The 23,358-nt window shown below is 42.3% G+C and overlaps 1 protein-coding gene across 2 annotated transcripts in view; it reads left to right on the forward strand.

Moving 5' to 3' along the window:
- Positions 1-23,358, forward strand: part of katnip (katanin interacting protein) — a 137,396-nt gene that overhangs the window by 67,872 nt on the left and 46,166 nt on the right. For both annotated transcript variants that reach the window (XR_013500642.1, XM_078240013.1), the window contains exons 12-16: positions 2,404-2,506; positions 6,820-7,038; positions 8,747-8,884; positions 10,938-12,015; positions 20,690-21,433. Coding sequence is in view for 1 of the 2 variants with exons in the window: in XM_078240013.1 (XP_078096139.1) it covers positions 2,404-2,506; positions 6,820-7,038; positions 8,747-8,884; positions 10,938-12,015; positions 20,690-21,433 (2,282 nt within the window). In the remaining variant the exon portion in view is untranslated. The remainder of the gene's footprint in view (positions 1-2,403; positions 2,507-6,819; positions 7,039-8,746; positions 8,885-10,937; positions 12,016-20,689; positions 21,434-23,358) is intronic.

A 23,358-nucleotide genomic window follows, 5' to 3' on the forward strand; every position in this document is an offset into this window, starting at 1 on the left:
ACTTCTGCACTTCTCCATCTCATTCTATGTCAAGCTGCTTTATTTGCATCTTAAGTCCTGCTACCTTAGGGCAGCATGGTGACACAGTGGTTAGCACCACTGCCTTATAGTGCCAGGGACTCGGGTTTGATTCCAGCCTTGAGTGACTATCTGTATGGATTCTCCCCATGTCTGTGTGGGTTTCCTCTGGGTGCTCTGGTTTCCTCTCATAATCCAAAGATATGTAGGTTAGGTGGATTGACCATGATCAATGCATGGGGTTGCAGGGTTAGGACAGAGGATTGGGCCGAGGTAGGGTGCTCTTTCCCTCATTCATCTGAGGTTCTATTGTACTCAATCACCTCTTTGATCTCAACTTTTCCAAATATACAAATCTTTTGTGTTTTTTTATTTTGCCTTTACCTATGAAACTTGTGCAAGTACCTTGTCACGTCAGAACTTCTCTTTGAAATTCAACAGCTGAAAAGCCAAGTCCCCACTTCACTGTCAGGTGAGAGTGACTGCCTTTGATATCAAGGTAACATTTGACCAAGTATGGCATCAAGGAGCCCTAGTAAAACTGGAGTCAATGGAAATCGGGGAAAACCCTTCACTGGTTTGAATCATACCTAGCACAAAAGAAGATGGTTGTGGTTGTTGGAGGTCAGTCATTGCAGTTCCAGTATACTGCAGAAGTTCCTCAGCGTAGTGTCTTAGGCCCAACCATCTTCAGCTGCTTCGTCAATAACCTTCCTTCTATCACAAGGTCATAAAAGGAATGTTAGTTGATGATTGCACCTTTCTCAGGTACTGAAGCAGTCCGTGTCCAATTTTAGCAAGATAATATTCAGACTTGGACTGACAAATGGCAAATAACATTCGTGCCACATAAATGCCAGGCAATGACCTCCTCCAACAAGAGAGGATCTAATCATGGCCTCTTGAAATTCAATGGCACCCATCCTACTGCGGCACGGTGGCATAGTGGTTAGCTGCCTCACAGCGCCAGGGACCCCGGTTCGATTCCCAGCTTGGATCACTGTCTGTGTGGAGTTTGCATGTTCTCCCTGTGTCTGCATAGGTTTCCTCCAGGTGCTCCAGTTTCCTCCCACAGTCTGAAAAATGTGCTGGTGAGGTACATTGGCCATGCTAAATTCTCCCTCAGTGTACCCAAGCAGGCGCCGGAGTGTGGAGACTAAGGGATTTTTACAGTAACTTCATTGCAGTGTTAATGTAAGCCTACTTGTGACACTAATGAACAAACAAAAAAATCACCGAATCCCTCAGTAGCAACATCCTGTAAGTTGCCATTAACCAAAAACTTAACCAGACTAGTCATATAAATCCTGTGGCTACAAAAACAGGTTGAAGGTGAGGAATCCTGCTCATTCACCATCTACAAGGCACAAGTCGGGAGAGTGACTGAATGCTTTCCACTTGCCTGGATAAGTGCAGCTCCCCAAAAACACTCAAGAAGCTTGATGCCTTCCAGGTCAAAGTAGTCTGCTTGATTGCCACCCAACCACAAACATGCACTCCCTCACACTTGATGCACAGTAGCAGCAGTGTATGCCATCTACAAGATGCACTGCAGGAACTCACCATGGCTACTTAGCACCTTCCAAACCCACAACCACTACCATCTAGAAGGACAAGGTCAGCAGATACAGAACACCACTACCTGGAAGTTCCCTTCCAAGCCACTCACCATCCTGACTTGGGAATCTATTGCCGTTCCTTAACTGTTGCAGGGTCAAAGTTCTTGCATGCCCTCCGTAACAGCACTTTGGGTGTACCTAAACCACATGGACTGCAGCAGTTCAAGAAGGTACCACCATCAATAAGCGGTTATTGGATAGGCACATGGAGCACACCAGGATGATAGGGAGTGGGATAGCTTGATCTTGGTTTCAGATAAAGCTCGGCACAACATCGTGGGCCGAAGGGCCTGTTCTGTGCTGTACTGTTCTATGTTCTCAAGGGCAATTAGGTATGGCAATAATTGCTGGCCAGCCAGCGACACCAATCTTCAAGTGCAATTTTTAGATCCAACCTATTATTTACTTGTAATTCACACACACGCCATACCCCGATTACAAAAGCATAGACCTAACATATTTACACTTTATCTCTAAGACCTCTCAGACAAGCTGTCTCTATTAACTTCCCCCAGTTTAATTAATCATGAACACGCACACACGTACACAGAGCTTTATTTTCAGAATACCACCATAATCTCAAAGATATTTTTAAAAATAACATCCATTGTCACACTCATCCTTTGAAGTAGGTTGTACATCTAACTTTGCTCCTTTGTAAATGAGCTGTAAAAATATGCTAGAAGTGTAAAAAATACAATGATAATGGAGTGCATTACTATATATGGACTTTAAATTGTGTTTTTGCCACCTGTGTGTTTTACAGTCAGCAAAAGAAGCTACTGAAAGTACTGGAAACAATTGAAGTGCCTTCCAATGACAAATCACACAGCAGTGCTTTAAAGACAAGAAGCTCACTAACAATGAAGGTGAATGCCCTTTAAACCTTTCCTGTTGAAATACATAGCTTACTACTGTGCAATCACAACCACTAAGGTTTCTTAAAAGTAAAAATTTGAAATCCACATATAGCTTCTGTAACTGCAAACCATTGACTTACTCAGCAGAGGATTTTTGTATACTAATGCACCACGGGATCCTATAATTAGCCCTGCAATAATTTGTTTTCTGTAATTAGGATGAATGTTAATTCATGAGCTCATGGGATTCAAGTTGGATCCAAAATTGTCTCAGTGGCAGAAAGCCAGGGGGGGCAATGGACAATAGGTGTATTTTATGACCAGTAGACTGTATCCAGTGAGATTCTACAGGGCTTAGTACCTTCCTTCCTTTATGTGGTAAATATCAATGATTGGGTCTTGAAGTGCAGAAGAAAACTGTATAATGACATCAATAGACAGGCTAGGTAAGCAGAAAAATGGCAAATTGAATTCAGTCCAGAGAAATGTGAAGCAATGCTTTTGGGAAGTGTTATATATTGAAGTGGTTGCACGATTGTTTTAAGAGTCGGCCACGTAATTTGATCGTGATGTTATTGGAGTGTTTCACAGTTCTTAGTTTCATTATCTGTTCTGTGCAGAGAACATCTCTTTCGGTAACCCGGTTGTGTGTTACTTTGAATCTATGTGTGCAAACCACGTCTTTTCCTTTTCATTTAAAACCTCACAACCCCTAATATAGTTAGGACATTACAGGAAGGACAAAGAAATATACAATTAACAATAGGACTCGTTAAGTATAAAGAGACAGAGGGACCTTGGAGTATGTGTCTGCAGATCCCTGAAGGTGGCAGTACTGTCCAAGAAAATGGTTAATAAAACATGGGGAATATTTTCCTTTGTTAGATGAGGCATAGAACATGAGCAGGGAAGTTATGCTAGTACTGTACAAGATACTAGTTCGGCCACAGCTAGAGTTTTGCATACAGTCTGGCCACTGGAGAGGGTGTAGAGGAGATTTACGAGGATGTTGCTAGCAGAGGAGAATTTTAACCGTGTGGAAAGATTGGATAGGATAGGGTAGTTTTCATTTGAACAGTAAAATTAAGGGGGCTGGAAAGAGAGGATCAGATGAATATTTCCGTTAGCAGAGGAGTCGGTAACCAGAGCGCATACATTTAAAGCATCAGTAGAAGAATTAGAGGGGAGTTGAGAAATGTTCTCACCAAAATGTTCATGGGGTCTAGAGGTCACTGCGTGAAAGGGTGGGTAGAGGCACTCGAGCACTTGAACATGCACGTGAATTGCTGTTGGGGTCCAAACCAAGAGCTAGAAAGGGCTAGATTAGCCTTTAACAGCTGACATCAGAACAGTGGGTGTCATTCCAAAAGGAAATAGAGAGAGTACAGTGCCAACATGTTACCATAAAGGTAAAGGGTGGGACCAAGTCCAGACAACCCTGGATGTCAAGGGACATAAAGGATCGGATAAGGAATTAAAGGGAGGCTCATGGCAGTTACTGAAGGCTCAAAACAGTGGAAACCCTAGAGGAGTATAGAAAGTGCAGGACGTATTTTTAAAAAGAAATTAGGAGAGTTAAGAGGAGCATGAATAAACACTGGCAGGCAAAATAAAGAAAAATCCCATGGTGTTTTATAAATATATTAAGGGCAAGAGGGTAACCAGGAAAAGAGTAGAACCCATTAGGGACCAAAGTGGCAATCTGTGTGGAGCTAGCATACCAACATGATCCCACCCTTTTATGACTCTCCCCAATGCAGCCTGTGGGTCGAGCAAGGAACCCCTGTGGGATTGAAGGGAGGGGAATTGATATGGTTTAAAAGGAAATTAAGCCAAGAATGCCTCTTTTCCAACAACACTGTCCACATATCAGTTCCAGGACATCACTGCAGGAGCTCCACCAGGCACTGTCCAACCAGATGGACAATATCCAGACTTGTGCTGACCAATAGCGAATCTTGCTTTGTTGAGCACCTTCGGTCAGGACCCTGACCTTCCCGTTTTTTGCCATTTTAACACACAACCCTGATCCCATGCCCACGTGTCTGTCCTTGGCCTGTGCAATGCTCCAGTGAAGCTCAACGCAAACTGGAGGAACAGCATCTCATCTTCCGGCTCGGCACTTTACAGCCTTCCGGTCTCAACATCAAATTCAGCAACTTCAGATGATTAGCTGTACCTCACCTCGACCCCTTTGTTTTCATTTCATTTCATTTTTAACTGTTCTCCATCTTTTATTTCTTTATTGTCTTCCTTTATTTTTCTTCCCGCCGCAGTCTTTCCCCCTATTTTATCCTCCTTTCCTTACCTTTACTCCCCTTTTGCTTCCCCTTTCCATCTTTTTCTCAATTTCACTTCTCTCCCACCCATCTCCCCCTCCCCCCCAACACACACACACACCTTCACCTGTCACAGCTTAACCCTCTGATTTCAGCTTCTCTGCCGTTTGGACACTCACACCTTCTATTCTCTATGGACTGCTATTAGCAGCCTTTCCTCTTGTTTTTGTGGCTGTGACTCATCTTTCATTCCCTCACCCTACAGTATAAATATCTCCCACTTTCTCTGCCTTTAGCTTTGACAAAGGGTCATCTGGACTCGAAACGTCAGCTCTTTTCTCTCACAGATGCTGCCAGACCTGCTGAGATTTTCCAGCGTTTTCTCTTTTGATAATAGCAAATCTCATTTGCTCTACACAAGCGCCAGGCTGTGATCAACTCTAACAAGAGAGAATCTGACCATTGCCCCTTGACATTCAATGGCTTTACCAATGCCAGATCTTCCACTATCAAAATCCTGAGGGTTATCATTGTTGGGAAACTGAACTGGACTCGCCATATGAATACTGTGGCTACAAGAGCAGGTCAGAGGCTCAGAATGCTGCAGCTAGTAACTCACATCCTGACACCCCAAAACTGCCCGCTATCTGCAAGGCACAAGTCAGGAGTGTACTTGCCTGGATGAGTGTAGATCCAACAGCACTCAAGAAGCTTGACACCATCCAAGACAAAGCAGCCCCTTTGATTGGCACCCCATCTGCAAACACTCGCCCTCCACCAGCAAGCAGTGTGTAGCATCTTCAGAATGCACTGCAGGAGCTCACCAAGGCTCCTTTGATAGCACCTTCCAAACCTGCAATCTCTACCACCTAGGACAGCCGATAGATGGGAATACAACCACCTGGAAGTTCCCCTCCACTCACCTTCCTGATTTGGAAATATAGCACCGTTCCTGCACTGTCACTGGGTCAAAATCCTGGCACTCTTAACAGCACTGTGCGTATACCTACACCATATGGATTGTAGCAGTTCAACAAGGTAGCTCACTACCTCCTCAAAGGCAGTTAGGGATGGGCAGTAAATGCTGGCCTCGCCAGTTATGACCAAATTCCATAAATTCATTTGAAAAATTGATTGGAACTCCGAGGAGGTGTAGCATCTACCAGCTCAGCAGCAGCAGCTACCTTCTCTACAGTCACATGCTGCTGGACAGAACACGGGGATAGTCTCCCTTGTAACTGAGAATGGGAGGGCACTTGGCTGCATGCGAGTATAGCATTCAACCACCAAGGTGATGCTTTGATCGATGCTGTGCAAGCTGTTTGCCAAAACATACTAGCCATTGGTCAGGGCTGGTATGCACTCTGCCTGTAATGTCTGACTTCATAAAATTGGCCACTCTTCCAGTGGAGATGGTGACCAATGCAAAAGCCTTGGTTAATATTTTAAACTAAGCAAGAGCAAACTGAATCAACAAAGACTCGGTGTATTTTGTAAAGAAAAATTGTATACAATAGAAGTGGGTATTCATTTAGATATCACCTATCACCTTTCATGTCCTTAGGCACTTTTTCAGGTGCGTTCACTATTGTTTTGTGGGCATCATAGGCATACAGCAAGCTTCTGGAAACTGTAATGAGAAGATTGACCAATTAACCTGTTTGTGCTGGTGCTGGTTGAGAAGTAAATGTTGTACCGGAATATTGGATGAACAGCCTTGCTTCTCTTTGAATAATGCCAGGGAACCTTCTACATCCAACTGAATAGGTAAACTAGGCCTCATCTGCCCAGTCATCTGAATGGCAATGCTTCCAATAATGCAGCATTCCCTCAGCATGCACTGAAGTGTCAGCCTAGAAACCAAGAACTAAATATTATGATAAAAGAAAAGAAGGATGTTAGCTGCTGTTGCGCTAGATTCCAGATTTGCAGTAATCCTTTTTTTTAATGTGCAGAGGAAAATTCCAAGTACACAAAGTACGATGCAATAATGTTACTTTCAATTTTTACTGGTGAACAATCTGCAACTTTTATTTTTGATAGACTCCGCAGAGTGTTGCCGGCAGCAGATCAGTTAAAGACACAGTTTATGTTTCAATGGAAATTCTGTCGAACTGGGGCAACAGTGAAAAAGTGGGCCTAACGGAAGTGCAGTTTTTTGACCTAAAACATCAGAAGATTTTTGTTTCGTCTCATGATGTTGATATCAGAAATGCTCACTGTCCTGGAAACTTAAATTCTTTAGTGAATGGAAAGACAAAGGTAAGCAAAGTTGATCTCTAAAAAGGAAGTTCGACTGTGACCAAATTGCTTTGTAACGATACAGTATAAATCTTGTTTCTGTAGGTATGAATAACTGTTTTTTGACCCATGCTGCTAAATTAATGAAAAATCTCTGGATGCTAAATAGCACTTTTCTAGTTGAAATGAAACATTGAAATTGTTTTCCCCTCACCAAAATGGAATTACCTATTAACAAAATACAAGTAACATTAAAGGGGGGATGAAAGTGGCTGCTTTTTCTAAAACGTTTGTTTACTAGTGTCACAAGGAGGCTTACATTAACACCGCAATGAAGTTACTGTCAAATTCCCCGAGTCGCCACACTCCGGCACCTGTTCGGGTACACTGAGGGAGAATTTGGCATGGCCAATGCACCTAACCAGCTCGTCTTTTTGGACTGTGGGAGGAAACCGGAGCACCCGGAGAAACCCACACTGACATGGGGAGAACGTGCAGACTCCACACAGACGGTGACCCAAGCTGGGAATCAAACCCGGTTCCCTGGCGCTGAGAGGCAGCAGTGCTAACCACCGTGCCACCATGCACTGTATCTACCAGCTTATTCACATCAATAGAATGCGAACCTTGACAAGAAATAGTTTCAGTCCTCCTCTCTTTGACGCTTTTAATGGTTTTAGTCTTTCAATAACAAAGCAAAACAAAACTTGAATTATAAAAAGAGCATTCCTCTGCCTGTAGAAGATTCAAGAGGACTGACAGTAGATGGCCTTTACATACATGTCTATATTGTATATAAATTAGAATATTTTATTTCAGACTATTAAATAGTATGTTTTTGATTTAAGCTTCACAGATACCGGTTATCTGTGCGGCAATGCTCTGTCCAAGGGCAGATTCTCTGTTCATTTCACGTGGTCCTGTGCTTTCCTGTTCAATTGCTCATAGCCTCCCATATTCAACTTCATTGGGCAAAATGACTAGGGTGAAGAATGCATGAGGTCGTTTCCTATTGTCTTCCTCACTTATACTTAAAGGAAACACAGGACTCCTTCCTGATGGATCCGCCTCTTGTGAGTAGCCATTATCCCAAACTCCTCCATCATCTCAACCAAATATTATCTGCTGCCGCCATTGGCTATGGCTCATGACCCTGAGCATGGAGACCTCATCTAGGCCTGGGAGAACTCGCAAGAGCAGGCACATGAGCCTGCTACCCTCGTCTGCCATTAATTAACAGTAAAATATAATATTGTGTCTAATTCATTGTTTTATAAGATCCACAGCAAGCAAACAAATTCTTTGCTATGGCATGACTCTCAAAGTCTACATTTAATTTGTCACAATTGTTTGCTGAACTCTGCGCTAGCCAAGTAAGGAGATATTAAAAGAGGGATTAAAAGCTTGGCCCACGAAGCAGGTTTAAATAAGGGTGTTAAGAGAGCTGGAGCATGTCATTGTTTTTTTAATATATAACTACTGATCTGACAAGCGGATAATTAAATCATTGAAGTAAGATGTTCATTATTCAAATATTCTTCTTGCAGTAGTTTAAGTTTGAAACAGTTGCCTGTTGGCATTCTACATTAGTTTACATTTCTTAATTTCTGTGTTTCTGGTTTAATTATATTGATTTTTTAAAAATAAATTTTGTTTTCTTTTCTACGATCATTGAGGAATGCTTAACTCTGGGGATGTTACTAAGATCTAATTTTTCCTCTTTCCATAGACCACAAAAGAACGTCACATGTGGACGTGCCCTTTTCACCCACCAGTCCAATTATATTTTGTTGTGCGTAGCCCAGTCAAGTCATGTGACTTTGGTATTTCTAAGATCAAGATTTGGAATTATAACAGAAGCCTCAATGTAAGTTGCTTATGTGCTTTTCCCATATTTTTATGCAGATTGTGATAAGATGTATTCTAGAAGATAGATCTTGATTTCGTGTAAGATTTAGCAGTTAAGAAAAATATATGGGATTTTTAAACATCAGATGTGGGGAGTTGGGGGGCACAAACCTCGTAATGTTTAAAAACATGTAACTGTGCCAAAGAGTAATGAGAATTTTGGTGCTGGATTTCCTTACGATGGAATAGAAATAGCATATTTCACAATGCATCGAAGTTCACCCTGTTGACAGGGTATATAAACAAGTAGAATGTAGAACAGCAGGAGATTAATGTGGTGGATTATTAAGCCTTATCCTTATTTTACTTGTGCACAACCAATAATAGCAATAGCCTATGTTGTCGCTTAGCCTTATTTGTGCCACTAATATGTTCAACATAAGATTGCTGGTGTCTTTTTGTGCTATATTAAGACACATGTTAGAAGCCTACAAAAGGTATCCAAACAGAACAGATCTTCAATTAAATTAAACAAAATACGGTATGTATCGTAAAATCAACATTTTGTATTGTTTAAATCCAACAGGGTGTTTTAAGGCTGTAACTCTTCTGATAGATATTGACATATTTACGTTATTAACATTAATCAATAAAAGAATTGTACATTCTTTATTAATGCTTTCTGACCTAATTATTTTCTGCAGTTTTAAGTAATTCTTGGTTTAAGAGTTTTATTTTTAAAAAATAATAAATTTAGCTATAAACTATAACTTTATAGATTAAAAGTGCAGCTTGTGGAAGTAATTGAAGGAATATTAAATGCTCAAATTAAATTATTTTAGTTCATATATTGTTGCCACTTATGCAATCAGTGTGAATTATGATTTGAAATTTTAAAAAATCACGCTCAAATTTGAGACTTCCAAACTCCTGATGAAGAGTCATCCAGACTCGAAACGTTAGCTCTATTCTCTCACCACAGATACTGTCAGACATGCTGAGATTTTGCAGCATTTTCTGTTTTTGTTTGTAATAATCTGGGTTGCTCTGATCAGCATTTATGTAAATGCTTACAAAACTGAAAATACTACATGACTTCAGTGGAGTGAGTTTGTGATCCTAATGTGAGTCAAGCATTCATAGCCAGAGGACTAAGAGCAGGTCAACCAACCTGTTCTTCCTAAACTTAAATAAAATCAAATTCTCAACTATAATGAAGTGTTTCCTACAGCTAAAAATTCACTTTCTTGTAAACTTGCAGCGGATTTTAGAAAACTTGAATAGAGAAACTACATAAAATGCTCTTATTATAGCCACCAGTGTGATGAATATGATGTATCATGAAATTAACATAGGACAATATGATGGTGTTTAAATTTATGAAGGAAAGCAACAACTGGATAGAAGCATTTTCCAGTCAAGATTGAGGGCCCATGGTTAAATGTAAGACTCAGAGCAGTGTGAGAACATTTTTTACATAAAATTCTTATGACGTGGGATCAATTTCCAGGGTTAGTGGTTCTTATAGAATCTATCAACTGCCAGTGTTAGTTTGGACAAGTGTGTAGAGGACAAGGAGATATGCAATAGGTTGGGTGAATGTGATAAGAACTATTCGCTTGAGTGGAGGATAAACACAAAAAGAGAGAGTCAAATGGCCAGTTTTCTAGTTGTATTTTCTATTCATCTCTGTAAGCAACAAGTTGAAGTAGAACTCATGGTACGTTATATATTTTAATGCACTAATAATAGGGGGCAGCAAAGTGGTTAGTACTGCTGCCTCACAGTGCCAGGGACCTGAGTTTGATTCCGGCCACAGAATACTGTCTGCGTGGGTTTCCTCCTGCCGCCCAAAGATGTGCAGGTTAGGTTGATTGGCGATGCTACCTTGCCCCTTAATACCAGAGGAATTAATAAGTGTAAATCGGGATTACAGGGATAGTGCCTGGGTGGGTTTGTGGTCGGTGCAGACTTGATAAGCCAAATGGCCTCCTTCTGCACTGTAGGGATTCTATGATTCTATCATTATAATATGGCAAAAATTGCTTTCCATCTATCAATTCTTTCTTCAGGAGCTCGATGTTGGGGCAAAGGATGTAAAGGTTTATGTGGATAGTGATCTTGTATATGAAGAAGAGCTTGAAAAGGGCTGTGGAAACCAAGTGTTTGATTACAGTACAACCATTGACCTGAGACTCAGCAAAAGAGAAGCTACATTTGACATTTCCAGTGGGAGTGACATGGAAGAGCAAGCTGAAGAAATTGAAAGCTCAGAAAGAGGTCCTAGCATTGAGCCTCCAGAACAAGCAACTTCCTCATTCTTTCTAAATTCCAAGTTGGACAATAAGAGAAACATATTTGATACTTCCAGTGGGAGTGAGACAGAAGAACAAGCTAATGAAATTGAGAGCACAAAAAAAAACCCTGGCATTGAGCTGTCGCAGCAAGCAAGTCTCTCGTTTTTTTTTAATTCAAATTTAGAGGGCAAGACAAATACATCAATGAGTTCAATTGACTCAGCAAAGAATCGAATTTCTGCCTTGGAGGAAGACATAATGTCAACAGCCCCAGCCTCACTTGAGGAGTCGCTCTTGCGGATAAATGTGTCAGAAACCAGTAAGGAAGGTGAAGAGATTGATTCTGATGAAGAACTAGTCATGAAAGACCAACTGGAAAAATTAACTGGAAAGAAAATAACCGAGATATCATCAGCTTCAAAATTACCCTTGTGGTTAAAATCACCAGAGAAAGAAAAATCCAGGCAAACTAAATGGAAGAAGCCTCTGTGGCTCAGTGATGAGACATTCGTAGATTTAAAACTTGACAATTCAGCTCACGCTAATGAGACGAATTGTAATTGGCCTGACCTCTCTGATCCTACCAGAAGTCACATTGATTCAACTGACAAGATCTTAAACTGCAGCAGGGAGAAGTTAGCCAGCCCTCATGAAAAGGGCAAAACACTTACTGACAAAATGTATTTTGACTTTCTGGACAACTTCAAAGAAAGTAACTATTATATGCCCTCATCACTGGAAGCAGAGAGTCCAAGAACTGACTATCCTGTCAGTGGAAGGAGAAGCTCTATGAAGAGCGCAAAAAGTAAAGAACTGTTTAATATTAATGACACTGAAGGACAGCTTAAAATAGGTACAGTGAATTTATCATCCGTCGTTCCAATGTTTTAAGATTTTACTTAAAAATCATTTAACAGTCATTACTATATTGCAATTTAATGAGTTAGAGTATAAAGTGGATGTGGGCTGTTTTATTTTCAATTAGTCAACAGAATGGAACAAGGTTCTTTGTATTTTATGTTGTCAAATATATGGGCTTGTGATTTGATTTATTATTGTCACATGTATTAGTATACAGTGAAAAGTATTGTGCCTTGTGCGCTATACAGACAAAGCATACCAGTCATAGAGAAGGAAAGGAGAGAGTGCAGAATGTAGTGTTACAGTCATAGCCACGGTGTAGAGAAAGATCAACTTAGTGCAAGATAGGTCCATTTAAAAGTCTAATGGCAGCAGGGAAGAAGCTGATCTTGAGTCAGTTGGTACGTAATCTCAGACTTCTGTATCTTTTCCCAACAGAAGAAGGTGGAAGAGAGTATGTTCGGGATGCGCGGGGTCCTTAATTATGCTGGCTGCTTTTCCATGGCAGCGGGAAGTGTAGATACAGTCAATGGATGGGAGGCTGGTTTGCGTGATGGATTGGGCTACATTCATGACGCTTTGTAGTTTCTTGCAGTCTTGGGCAGAGCAGGAGCCATACCAAGCTGTGTTTTTAAGACTCTCAACAATATGTATCTTTTGAATTTACATGACTGTGTAGCCTGGTGCATCACTTAAACTATTAGAAACTTGCCTGAATCTCAAGTAATGAGACATGATGTTGATAGCTTTTTTATATACACTGGGTAAAACATTAATTCTGCTAACAATGGGTTTTTTACAGTTGCTAGATTATGCCATATACATTTAGCTCAAAGCAGCATGGTTAATGTTATTATCCTTTTATTTTGTGTTGAATAACACATTGTGAGTATGCAGTGTCTAAATTATTCTCTCCTCCTACCTCTATTCCCCAGTTCTATTCTGTTTCAGTTCCTCAGCTCTTCACCATTTACCTCATTCTCATGAATTCTCATAAATATTCAAATTAAGCCTTCAGACTGATGGTAGAATTATATATCGATGTGCTAAGTTTGGTATGTTTTTGAATAATTTTTTTTGAAATGGCCAATTTGATAAATAGATGGAATGCAGTGGACATAAGTTTCTGATGACATTCCACAAGATGTCCCATGAATGCTGAGATCCTTCAGTGTGATTTGGACAAGCTAAGTGAGTGGGCAAATGCATGGCAGATGCAGTATAATGTGGATAAATACGAGGTTATCTACTTTGGTAGCAAAAGCAGGAAAACAGATTATTATCCAAATGGCTATAAATTGAGAGCGGGGAATGTGCAACTAGACCTGGGGGTCTTCGTACGCCAGTCATTGAAGGTAAGCATGCAGATGTAGCAGGTAGTATAAAGGCAAATGGTATGTTGGCCTTCATAGTGAGAGGATTCAAGAACAGCAGCACAGGAGTGGGGATGTCTTGCTGTAATTATACATGGCCTTGGTGAGACCACACCTGGGGTATTGTGTGCAGTTTTGGTCTCCTTATCTGAGGACAAATATTCTTGCAATAGTGGCAGTGCAGAGAAGGTTTAACATCCTGATTCCTGGGGTGGTGGGACTGACATATGAGGAGAGATTGAGTCGGTTAGGATTATATTCGTAGGAGTTTAGAAGAATGAGGAGGAATCTCATAAAAATCTATAAAATTCTATCAGGACTGGACAGAATAGATGTAGGAAGGATGTTCCCAATAGTGGGGTATCCAGAACCAGGTGTTGTAACCTAAAGATACAGGGTAAACCTTTTTAGGATTGAGATGAGGAAAAATTACTTGACCCAGAGTGTGGTAGACGTGTGGAATTTGCAACCACAGAAAGTTGTTGAGGCCAAAACATTGTGGGTGGAATTTTCCCCCCAAAATTCTAAGTGTTATAAAAGTTTGAAAACCAGAGAGTTTCACTCTGGTATTTTTCAGTGAGCTACCACATGCAGCTTTGCCACACTCCCTCAATTTTTCTGGCAGTATGCAGTTTTACACTGGCAAGGGAGGCCGGGGGAGGGGGGGGGTCACCTAAACTCACCGGGGATCGACTGCTCGGCGTGCACCCTGATCTCCCATATATCCCCCACCCCCTGATGCAAAGTGCCCCTTTCCCTCTCCTCCTACTGACCTCCCTCCCGCCTCCCCTCCCCCCTCAGCTCGCCCTGCCCTCTTAGCACTTCCCACCACTGGCACTGACCATCCAGGCTGCCTCGATGGCCATCACATCAGGCCCCATCAGGTGGGGACCATCTGTAATCCTCACCAGTGAGGACCTGCACCGGCGAGGTCGGAAAGGTATCTCAGCCCAGACTATTGCATCCTGGGCTCACTAATAGGATTTAAATCAGCTTATGAATATTTAAAACAGTCCTGTGCCCTTTCCTGGTGCTAGGCTGATTATATCAATAAAAGTGGCCTGGGAAGATCGCAACCGGCCTGACACTGGGCAAGAATCCCATTTTTTGCCTCCTGCAGAAATTTCCCACCCTGCTACTCTACCTGACCAGTGGGGTAGGAAAATGGCGCCCTGTAAGTTTTCAAGAAGCAGTTAGATATTGCACTTTGGGCTAAAGGAATCAAACGATATGGGGGGAGGGGGAGAAATGGGATCAATAGCGGAACAGGCTGAAAGGGCCGAATGGCCTCCTGCTCCTTTGTCTCTATGTGCATTTTTTGAAAAATTCAGGTGTATTGAGGAAATGTAAGAGCATGTATAGAAAGTTGATTGATGGGCAGAGGGTTGGAAGTGTTGCAGTGCAGTGGGTTCTCTGCATATATGGGTGATTTAGGCAATTGCTTGAATTTTGCAAATGACAACAGTGGATGTTAACATAGTGAGCAGAGTAAGGGCCAATGCAGTTTGATGTGGATAAGTATGAAGTTATATAATTTGCAAATAAATGAACAGTGAAAGTATACAAGGAAAGACATTGAACGGTGTAGCCTGACACAGAAATCTCGATGGTCAGATGCAGAATTCTCAAAGTATATGTCGGTAGACAAATTCACTAAATTGGGCAATAACATTTTGGGATTGATAAATAGCAATATAAAGAAACAAATATCAATTGGTGCAAAGCCTTGGGTTAAGGTGTGCAGTTTTCAGTGCCCCATTGTAGGAAGGGCACTACAGGCATAGAAACTGTACACCAAAAGGAAATGGGAAGCAATAGTTATGACAAGAGATTGAGACACAGTAGGCTAAGGGGAGTGAAATGGAGATTTGAAATGAATGTAGTGAGTAGAGGAAAACAATTTGCTATGCTTTGGGAATCCATATCAATAGATCCCCAATTTTAAATTATTACAGTCGAATGAAGAGAGGGATTGGAAGTTTTTTCTTTGCAAGACATGACCATACAAGAACTGGTTGAACTATCTCTTCATCGCCATCGGATGTCCCTCGATAGAATGATATCTGCTTGAGGTGGGGGGTTCCCTATTGGGTCTTCCTGTGACTGAACAGGCTGATTCTCGACCCACAGATCTTTATACACAGTGTGCAGGATTTGGGTTTGTTTCTTTCCTTTCCTGCCACCACTCTGCCTTGATGAACAAGTTGTTGCCATTTTGAAGGATAGGTAGCAAGTTTCTCCAATTCATTAATGTCAATGCCGCAGTTCTTGATACAGATATCAGTACAGGTCTCCTGGAAACCTATCAAATTCTAACAGGGCTAGACAGGATCGATGCAGGAAGGATGTTCCCATTGGAGGGGGGTGTCCAGAACCAGGGGTCGCAGTCTGAGGGTACCTGGTGAACCATTTAGGATAGAGATGAGGAGCAATTTCTTCACCCAAAGAGTGGTCAGCCTGTGGAATTCGCTACCACAGAAAGTAATTGAGACCAAAACATTGTCTGTTTTCAAGAAGCAGTTAGCACTTGAGGCAAAAGGGATCAAGGGTTGTGGGGGGGGGGAAGGTGGGATCGGGCTGAGTTGGAAGATCGGCCATGATCATAATGAATGGCGGAACTTTGGCCTTCTCCCACTCCTATTTTCTATGTTTTCTTTACTTCAAGTAGAACTTTGGAGTGTCATTGAAGTTTTCTTTTGCCTTCACTGGAACATTGGCCCACGAAGGAAACAACCTAGTGGGGGAGGTGCTTTTTGGCCACCTGGACATACTGGCCAGTTAATCGAAGTTGGTTCTGCAGGAGTTTTGTCTGATTGCTTGTGGAGCTGCTTTCAGGAAGGACACTAGCCTTTGTTTGACTGTCTACCAATTGAATCTGGAGGATGTGGCGGAGACATTGCTGTTGGAGTTTCTCTAGCGCTGTTGTGTTCCTGATACACAGTCCAGGTCTCACTGTAATGCAGCAGTGTGGTGACAACAGCTGCTCTGTACACTAGGATGTTGTTGACTAGCGGAGGTCTTTGTTGTCAAACACTCACTGCTGTAGAGCTGGTACAGCTTATACAGTGTTGGATTTGCTCGTTAATGGTGACTTTTTGAGAAAGGCGATTGCCAAGATATGGAAAATGCTCATCAAATTCCAGAGTGTCTCCTTCAGCAGATGTGGCAGGTGACATATTTGGCTGATGAGGTTGCAAGTCAATATGAGTTTTGTTTTCGGAGAGATAGTGCCGTAATGCCACTGGATTAGTAATCCAGAGGCCCAGGCTAATGATCTGGGTGACGTGGTTCAAATCCCACAATGGCAGCTGGTGGAATCTAAATTCAATGGATAAAATCCAGAATTAAAGGCTAATTTCAATAGTGACCATGAAATCGTTGTCAATTGTTGTAAAAATCCATCTGGTTCACTAACGTCCTTCAGGGAAGCAAATCTCCCATCTTTACTGGTCTGGCCTATATGTGATTCCAGGTCCACAGCAATGTAGTTGACTCTTAAATGCCCTCTGAAATGGCCTAGCAAACCACTCTCTTCCAGAGCAATTAGGGATGGGCAATAAATGTTGGCCGTGTTAGTGACGCCCACATCCCATAAGCTCTGAGATGCAGAGGGATCTGGATATCTTAGTACATGAATCACAAAAGGCTAGTATGCAGGTACAGCAAGCAATTATATAGGAAAGCTAATAGGTTGTTGTTATTTATTGCAAAGGGAACGGAATACAAAAGTAGGGAGGTTATGCTTCAGTTAGACACAGCACTAGTGAGACACATCTGGAGCACTGTGTACAGTATTGATCACAGTACTTAAGGAAGGATGCAAATGTGATGGAAGCAGTTGAGAGAAAGTTTATCAGACTAATACCTGAAATAGGTGGGTTGTCTTGTCTTACGAGGAAAGACTAGAAAGGCAGGGTTTGTATCCGCTGGAGTTTAGAAGAGTAAGAGGCGACTTGATTGAAATATATAAAACCCTGAGGGGCCTTGACATGGTAGATGTGGAGAGTGTGTTTCAACTTGTTGGAGAATCTAGAACGAGGGGTCACTGTTTTAAAAAAAAAAATCATCTATTTAAAATGGAGATGAGGCAAAATGCAAAGATAGTCTAAGTGAGTGGGCAAGGGTCTGGCAGATGGAGTACAATGTTTGTAAATGTGAGGTCATCCGTTTTAGTCGGAATAACAGCAAAATGGACTATTATTTAAATGGTAAAAAATTGCAGCATGTGTCTGGGTGTCCTTGTGCAAGAATCACAAGGAGTTGGTTTGCAGGTGCAGCAGGTAATTAAGAAGGCAAATGGAATTTTGTCCTTCATTGCTCGAGGGATGGAGTTTGAAAACAGCGAGGTTATGTTGCAGCTGTATAAGGTGCTGGTGAGGCCACACCTGGAGTACTGTGTACAGTTTTGCTCTCCTTACTTGAGAAAGGATATACTGGCACTGGAGGGGGTGCAGAGGAGATTCACTAGGTTGATTCCGGAGTTGAGAGGGTTAGCTCATGAGGAGAGACTGAGTAGACTGGGGCTATACTCATTGGAATTCAGAAGAATGAGGGGAGATCTTATAGAAACACATAAGATTATGAAGGGAATAGATAAGATAGAAGCAGGGTAGTTGTTTCCACTGCCAGGTGAAATTAGAACTAGGGGGCATGGCCTCAAAATAAGGGGGAGCAGATATAGGATTGAGTTGAGGAGAAACTTCTTCACCCAAATGGTTGTGAATCTGTGGAATTCCCTGCCCAGTGAAGCAGTTGAGGCTACCTCATTAAATGTTTTTAAGGCAAGGATAGATACATTTTTGAAGAGTAAAGGAATTAAGGGTTATGGTGAGCGGGCGGGTAAGTGGAGCTGAGTCCACAAAAAGATCAGCCATGATCTTATTGAATGGCGGAGCAGGCTCAAGGGGCCAGATCTCCTGCTCCTAGTTCTTATATTCTCTCTGAGAGGCATGAGATTTTAGACCTCTCTCTGAAAGGGCAGTGGAAGCAGAGTCTTTCAATATCATTAAGGCAGAGGTAGATAGAACATAGAACATAGAAAGCCACAGCACAAACAGGCCCTTCGGCCCACAAGTTGCGCCGATCACATCCCTACCTCTAGGCCTATCTATAGCCCTCAATCCCATTAAATCCCATGTACTCATCCAGAAGTCTCTTAAAAGACCCCAACGAGTTTGCCTCCACCACCACCGACGTCAGCCGATTCCACTCACCCACCACCCTCTGAGTGAAAAACTTACCCCTGACATCTCCTCTGTACCTACCCCCCAGCACCTTAAACCTGTGTCCTCTCGTAGCAACCATTTCAGCCCTTGGAAATAGCCTCTGAGAGTCTACCCTATCCAGACCTCTTGGTAAGCAAGGGGTCATAGGTTATCGGGGGTAGGTGGGATGCAGATTTGATCAAATCAATGTTGAATGGCAGAGCAGGCTCGGGGCCAAACGGCCTACTCCTCCTTGTCTGTATGAAAGAATAAATTTTAAATAGTTTTGGAGACAGGCCTAGTCTCATGTCTGCAGGATTGAAGAGATTGAGAATGGCTGGCACTGTTCCCACTTACACCTCCTGGAGAACATGTTTTTTAAAATTAGGCAAGGTACTAATTAATATTTTAGCTGTTAATGTAACCCTGGCCGAACCATCCAAAGTTTGCAATTTAAATCACACTTTTGGATGGTTCACAGTGCAGAGCAATTGCTTGGAGGAAGTTCATGCTTCTGGGCAATTGCCCTGCACATGCTTACCTGTGAAGCTCCGTAAGGGACATCCCAGAGCATCTTTGGGGTATCCCCCCCCCAATCCAATCTGGGAGCCAGCAAGTTATGGCCCCATACAAAATGGATAAAGGGGCACTGGAGAGGGTGTAGAGAAGATTTGCAAGAATATTACCAGAAATGCCTGGAAAACATTGGTTGGGTCTCATTTTCTTGGAAAAAGGCAGCTGAGGGGTGACCTAATAGAGGGATTTGAAATAATGAAAGGTTTTGATAGAGGGAACGCAGAGAGAATGATTTCTCTTCTGGAAAACTGGAGGCCAACAATATAAGAGAGTCATCCAGAAATCCAATAGGGAATTCAGGAAAAACTTCTTTACCGAGAGAGTGGGAAGAATGTGGAACTCGCTCCCACAGGGAGTGGTTGAAGCAAATAATTAGATGCATTTAAGGGGAAACGAGACAAATATGAGGGAGAAGGGAATCGATAGGATGATTGATTTCGAAGAGGAAAGATGGGAGGAGGCCCAAGTGGACCATAACCGCTAGCTTAGACTGGCTGGGCTGAATGGCCTGTTTCTCCTCTGTATATCCTATATAATCCCGTGTAATAAAATGACAAAGCGGCATTGGTACAAGACAAAGGGAAATTGTAATGAGAAAAATAAACTCCCTCTACATGCACAGGACTCCTCAAACTCCACTCCACGGACTCGAGTGTCATCCCCACCCTGCAGGTCTGACCTGAGCTGAGTAACCCCCTCCCAACAAGAGGACTGAACCTCCTCCCCCCACCCCCACCCCAGTTCGACCCCTCCACCACCACAACATCCCCTCCACCACCACAACATCCCCTCCTCAGCATGTGGTGTCAGAAAGTCAGGCAAGACGGGCGCGGCAGAAATTTGCTGTAGCTAAGTGGGCACGAGTGGCAATCCAACACTGATTATCATTCCAAGGAAGTTGCAACCCAGAACTGTACACTTTGTGATCTAACCAAGGTTCGATTCAGGTTTAGCAGAGCTCCCCTTCTTTTCGATCCCCCGGCAATAAAGCTTCTTTTGGCTTTTTAATGTTTGTGATTTGATGTATTTGCACTCTGTTCTTCTGCCCCATTTAGACTTTCAGAGTAATGAGTGACCTCCTTATTCTTTTTGCCAAAATGTGATGTACTTCATTTATCCATGTTATCCATGTTGAACTTCATGTGCCACATTATTTGACCATTCCAAAATCTCTCCTGCCTTCCACTCGATCACGTACCTTCCCTTTTGTTCTTCCTCCTCCACCTCACCACCATCACCAACTTTCCCTGCCTCACTTAAAAACTGTTGATACCCAAGTACTCCTGGTTCTAACATCAATCTGAAATATTAGCTCTGTTTTTCTCTCCACAGATGCTGCCAAGACTTGCTGAGTTTTCCAACTATATTTTGGTTGTATTTCAGATTTCCAGCATTCGCAGTATTTTGCTCCTGTATTGGTCTTGGTCATTGTTTGAGTTGCAGAATGGATAGTAACTGAAATCCACGGTATATAATTTGTCGAGATTCAACTTTTAAAATGGGCTTTTTTCAGATGATCAGAAACCTGCAAAGACTACAGGATCCATGAGAGCCAAGTGGCAAAATGAGCAGGATGACTCTCTGATGGAGTCCTGGGACTCTTTATTAAAGTTCAACAGGTCACAGCGAGGTCGTATTGCCAACATGGATTTTGAGGGAGACATTTTTGATGAGTTTTTGCAGGAGCAAAGAGTTGGGAGAGAGGCAGGATTGAAATGCTTGCACGAGGAATTGATGCATGAAACCAAAGAAGAGAAGGAAGAACCAAGAACTGACCTTGAAAGAGATGATGACGGAAACGATGATTTTGAAATTCCAGTTTTGCCGAGTGGCTGTCATTTAGTTATTAACATTACATCGACCTGGGGTGATCGACATTATGTTGGACTTAATGGGATTGAAATATTCAGTTCGAGTGGAGAACCTGTGCGAATAGCACAGATAAGAGCAGATCCAGCAGACATTAACATTTTACCTGCTTATGGTAAAGATCCTCGAGTCATCTCAAATTTGATTGATGGCGTAAACAGGACACAGGATGATATGCATCTCTGGTTAGCACCTTTCACTCCAGGAAGGTTCCATCTGATCTATATTGACTTTGTAAATCCTTGTCACTTAGCCATGATTCGAATTTGGAATTACAACAAATCCAGAATACATTCTTTCCGAGGCATTAAAGATGTTGAAATGTCATTAAATGGGAAGTTGATCTTCAGAGGAGAAATTGCCAAGGCATCGGGAATCTTAAACGGAGGTAAAGAATGTTTGATTCTTCGCTCTATATTATGCTCCATAGTGTATTTGAATGGAGCTGGTATTAAAGGTCGTAGAGGTTTACAGCATGGAAACAGGCCCTTGGGCCCAACTTGTCCACACAGCCCTTTTTTTTGTAACCACTAAGCTAGTCCCAATTGCCCGCATTTGGCCCATATCCCTCTATACCCATCTTACCCATGTAACTGTCTAAATGCTTTGTAAAAGACAAAATTGTACCCACCTCTTCCACTACCTCTGGCAGCTTGTTCCAGACACCCTCTGTGTAAAAACATTGCCCCTCTGGACCCTTTTGTATCTCTCCCCTTCACCTTAAACTTATGCCCTCTAGTTTTAGACTTTGGGAAAAGATGTTATCTATGTCCCTCATTATTTGAGAGACCTCTATAAGATCACCCTTGAGTCTCCTACGCTCCAGGAGAAAAAGTTCCCAGTCTATCCAGCCTCTCCTTTTAACTCGAACCATCAAGTCCCGGAAGCATCCTAGTAAATCTTTTCTGCACTCTTTTCTAGTTGAATAATCTTTCCTATCCCATCGAGTATTGAGTGAAAGATTATGCAATCAAGTTGCAGCTTTGCATTTGGCCACCATAGAGTCAGTACGAATTATATCACCCACATAACATTAAAATATCAACGTTTATTTTCACCCTTACTCATCTAACTCTGATTGTGGAGATGCCGGTGTTGGACTGGCTGGGGTGGGCAAAGTAAGAAGTCTCACTACACCAGGTTAAAGTCCAACAGGTTTATCTGGAATCAAGAACTTTCGGATTGCTGATCCTTCATCAGGTGAGTCACTCTTGCTCATCTAACTCCATCAGCATAGCCTTCAATTTATTTATTACTTGTGCATTTACTTCACTTTTCTTTAAACATATCTATTCACTTCCTTTGTGATAGTGAGCTCCACATTCTAACCACTCTGGGGAAAAAAGGTTCCTCCTGAATTCCCTATTGGATTTATTGATGACTGCCATTTATGGCCTTCATCAGAAGTGAAAACATTTTCTTTGTCTCCTCTATCAAACTTTTTCATCAACTTCATCATAGAATCATCGAATCCCCTCCAGTGCAGAAGTGCCCATTTGGCCCATCGAATCTGCACCGACTCTGAGTATCCTACCCAGGTCCTATCCCTGTAATTCCACACATTTTACCACGGCCAATGCACACCTTTGGACTGTGGGAGGAAACCGAGGCACCCGGAGGGAACCCACGCAGACATGGGGAAAATGTGCAAACTCCACACAGATGGTCACCCAAGGCTGGAATTGAAACTGGGTCCCTGGAGTTGTGAAGCAGCAGTGTTAACCACTGTGCCACTGTTCCTTAAACAGAAAAATCTTCTAAAAGTAAATGCTATAGGAAAATAGTTGCCTTTCAAGTGTTTTACTGCATTCCTGTCAACATGGCTGAGTCTGAAGCTTGTGCATTGAAGTCCTCTTTGGAGGCTGGAGAGAATTGTCTGGATTGGCTCTTTGTATAATAAGAAGTCTCGCAACACCAGGTTAAGGTCCAACAGGTTTATTTGGCAGCACTAGCTTTCAGAGCCTCAAGCTCCTTCTTCAGGTCAATGAGGACTTGTGTTCACAAACAGGGCATATAAAGACACAAACTCAGTTTCCAAGACAATGGTTGGAATGCGAGTCTTTACAGGTAATCAAGTCTTTACAGGTACAGACAATGTGAGTGGAGAGAGGGTTAAGCACAGGTTAAAGAGATGTGTATTGTCTCCAGCCAGGGACAGTTAGTGAGATTTTGCAAGCCCAGGCAAGTCGTGGGGGTTACAGATAGTGTGACATGAACCCAAGATCCCAGTTGATGCCATCCGCATATGCGGAACTTGGCTATCAGTTTTTGCTCAGCGATTGTGCGTTGTTGTGTGTCGTGAAGGCCGCCTTG

This window comes from Mustelus asterias, chromosome 23 (assembly GCF_964213995.1).
Source record: "Mustelus asterias chromosome 23, sMusAst1.hap1.1, whole genome shotgun sequence".
Classification (NCBI taxonomy): Eukaryota; Metazoa; Chordata; class Chondrichthyes; order Carcharhiniformes; family Triakidae; genus Mustelus; species Mustelus asterias.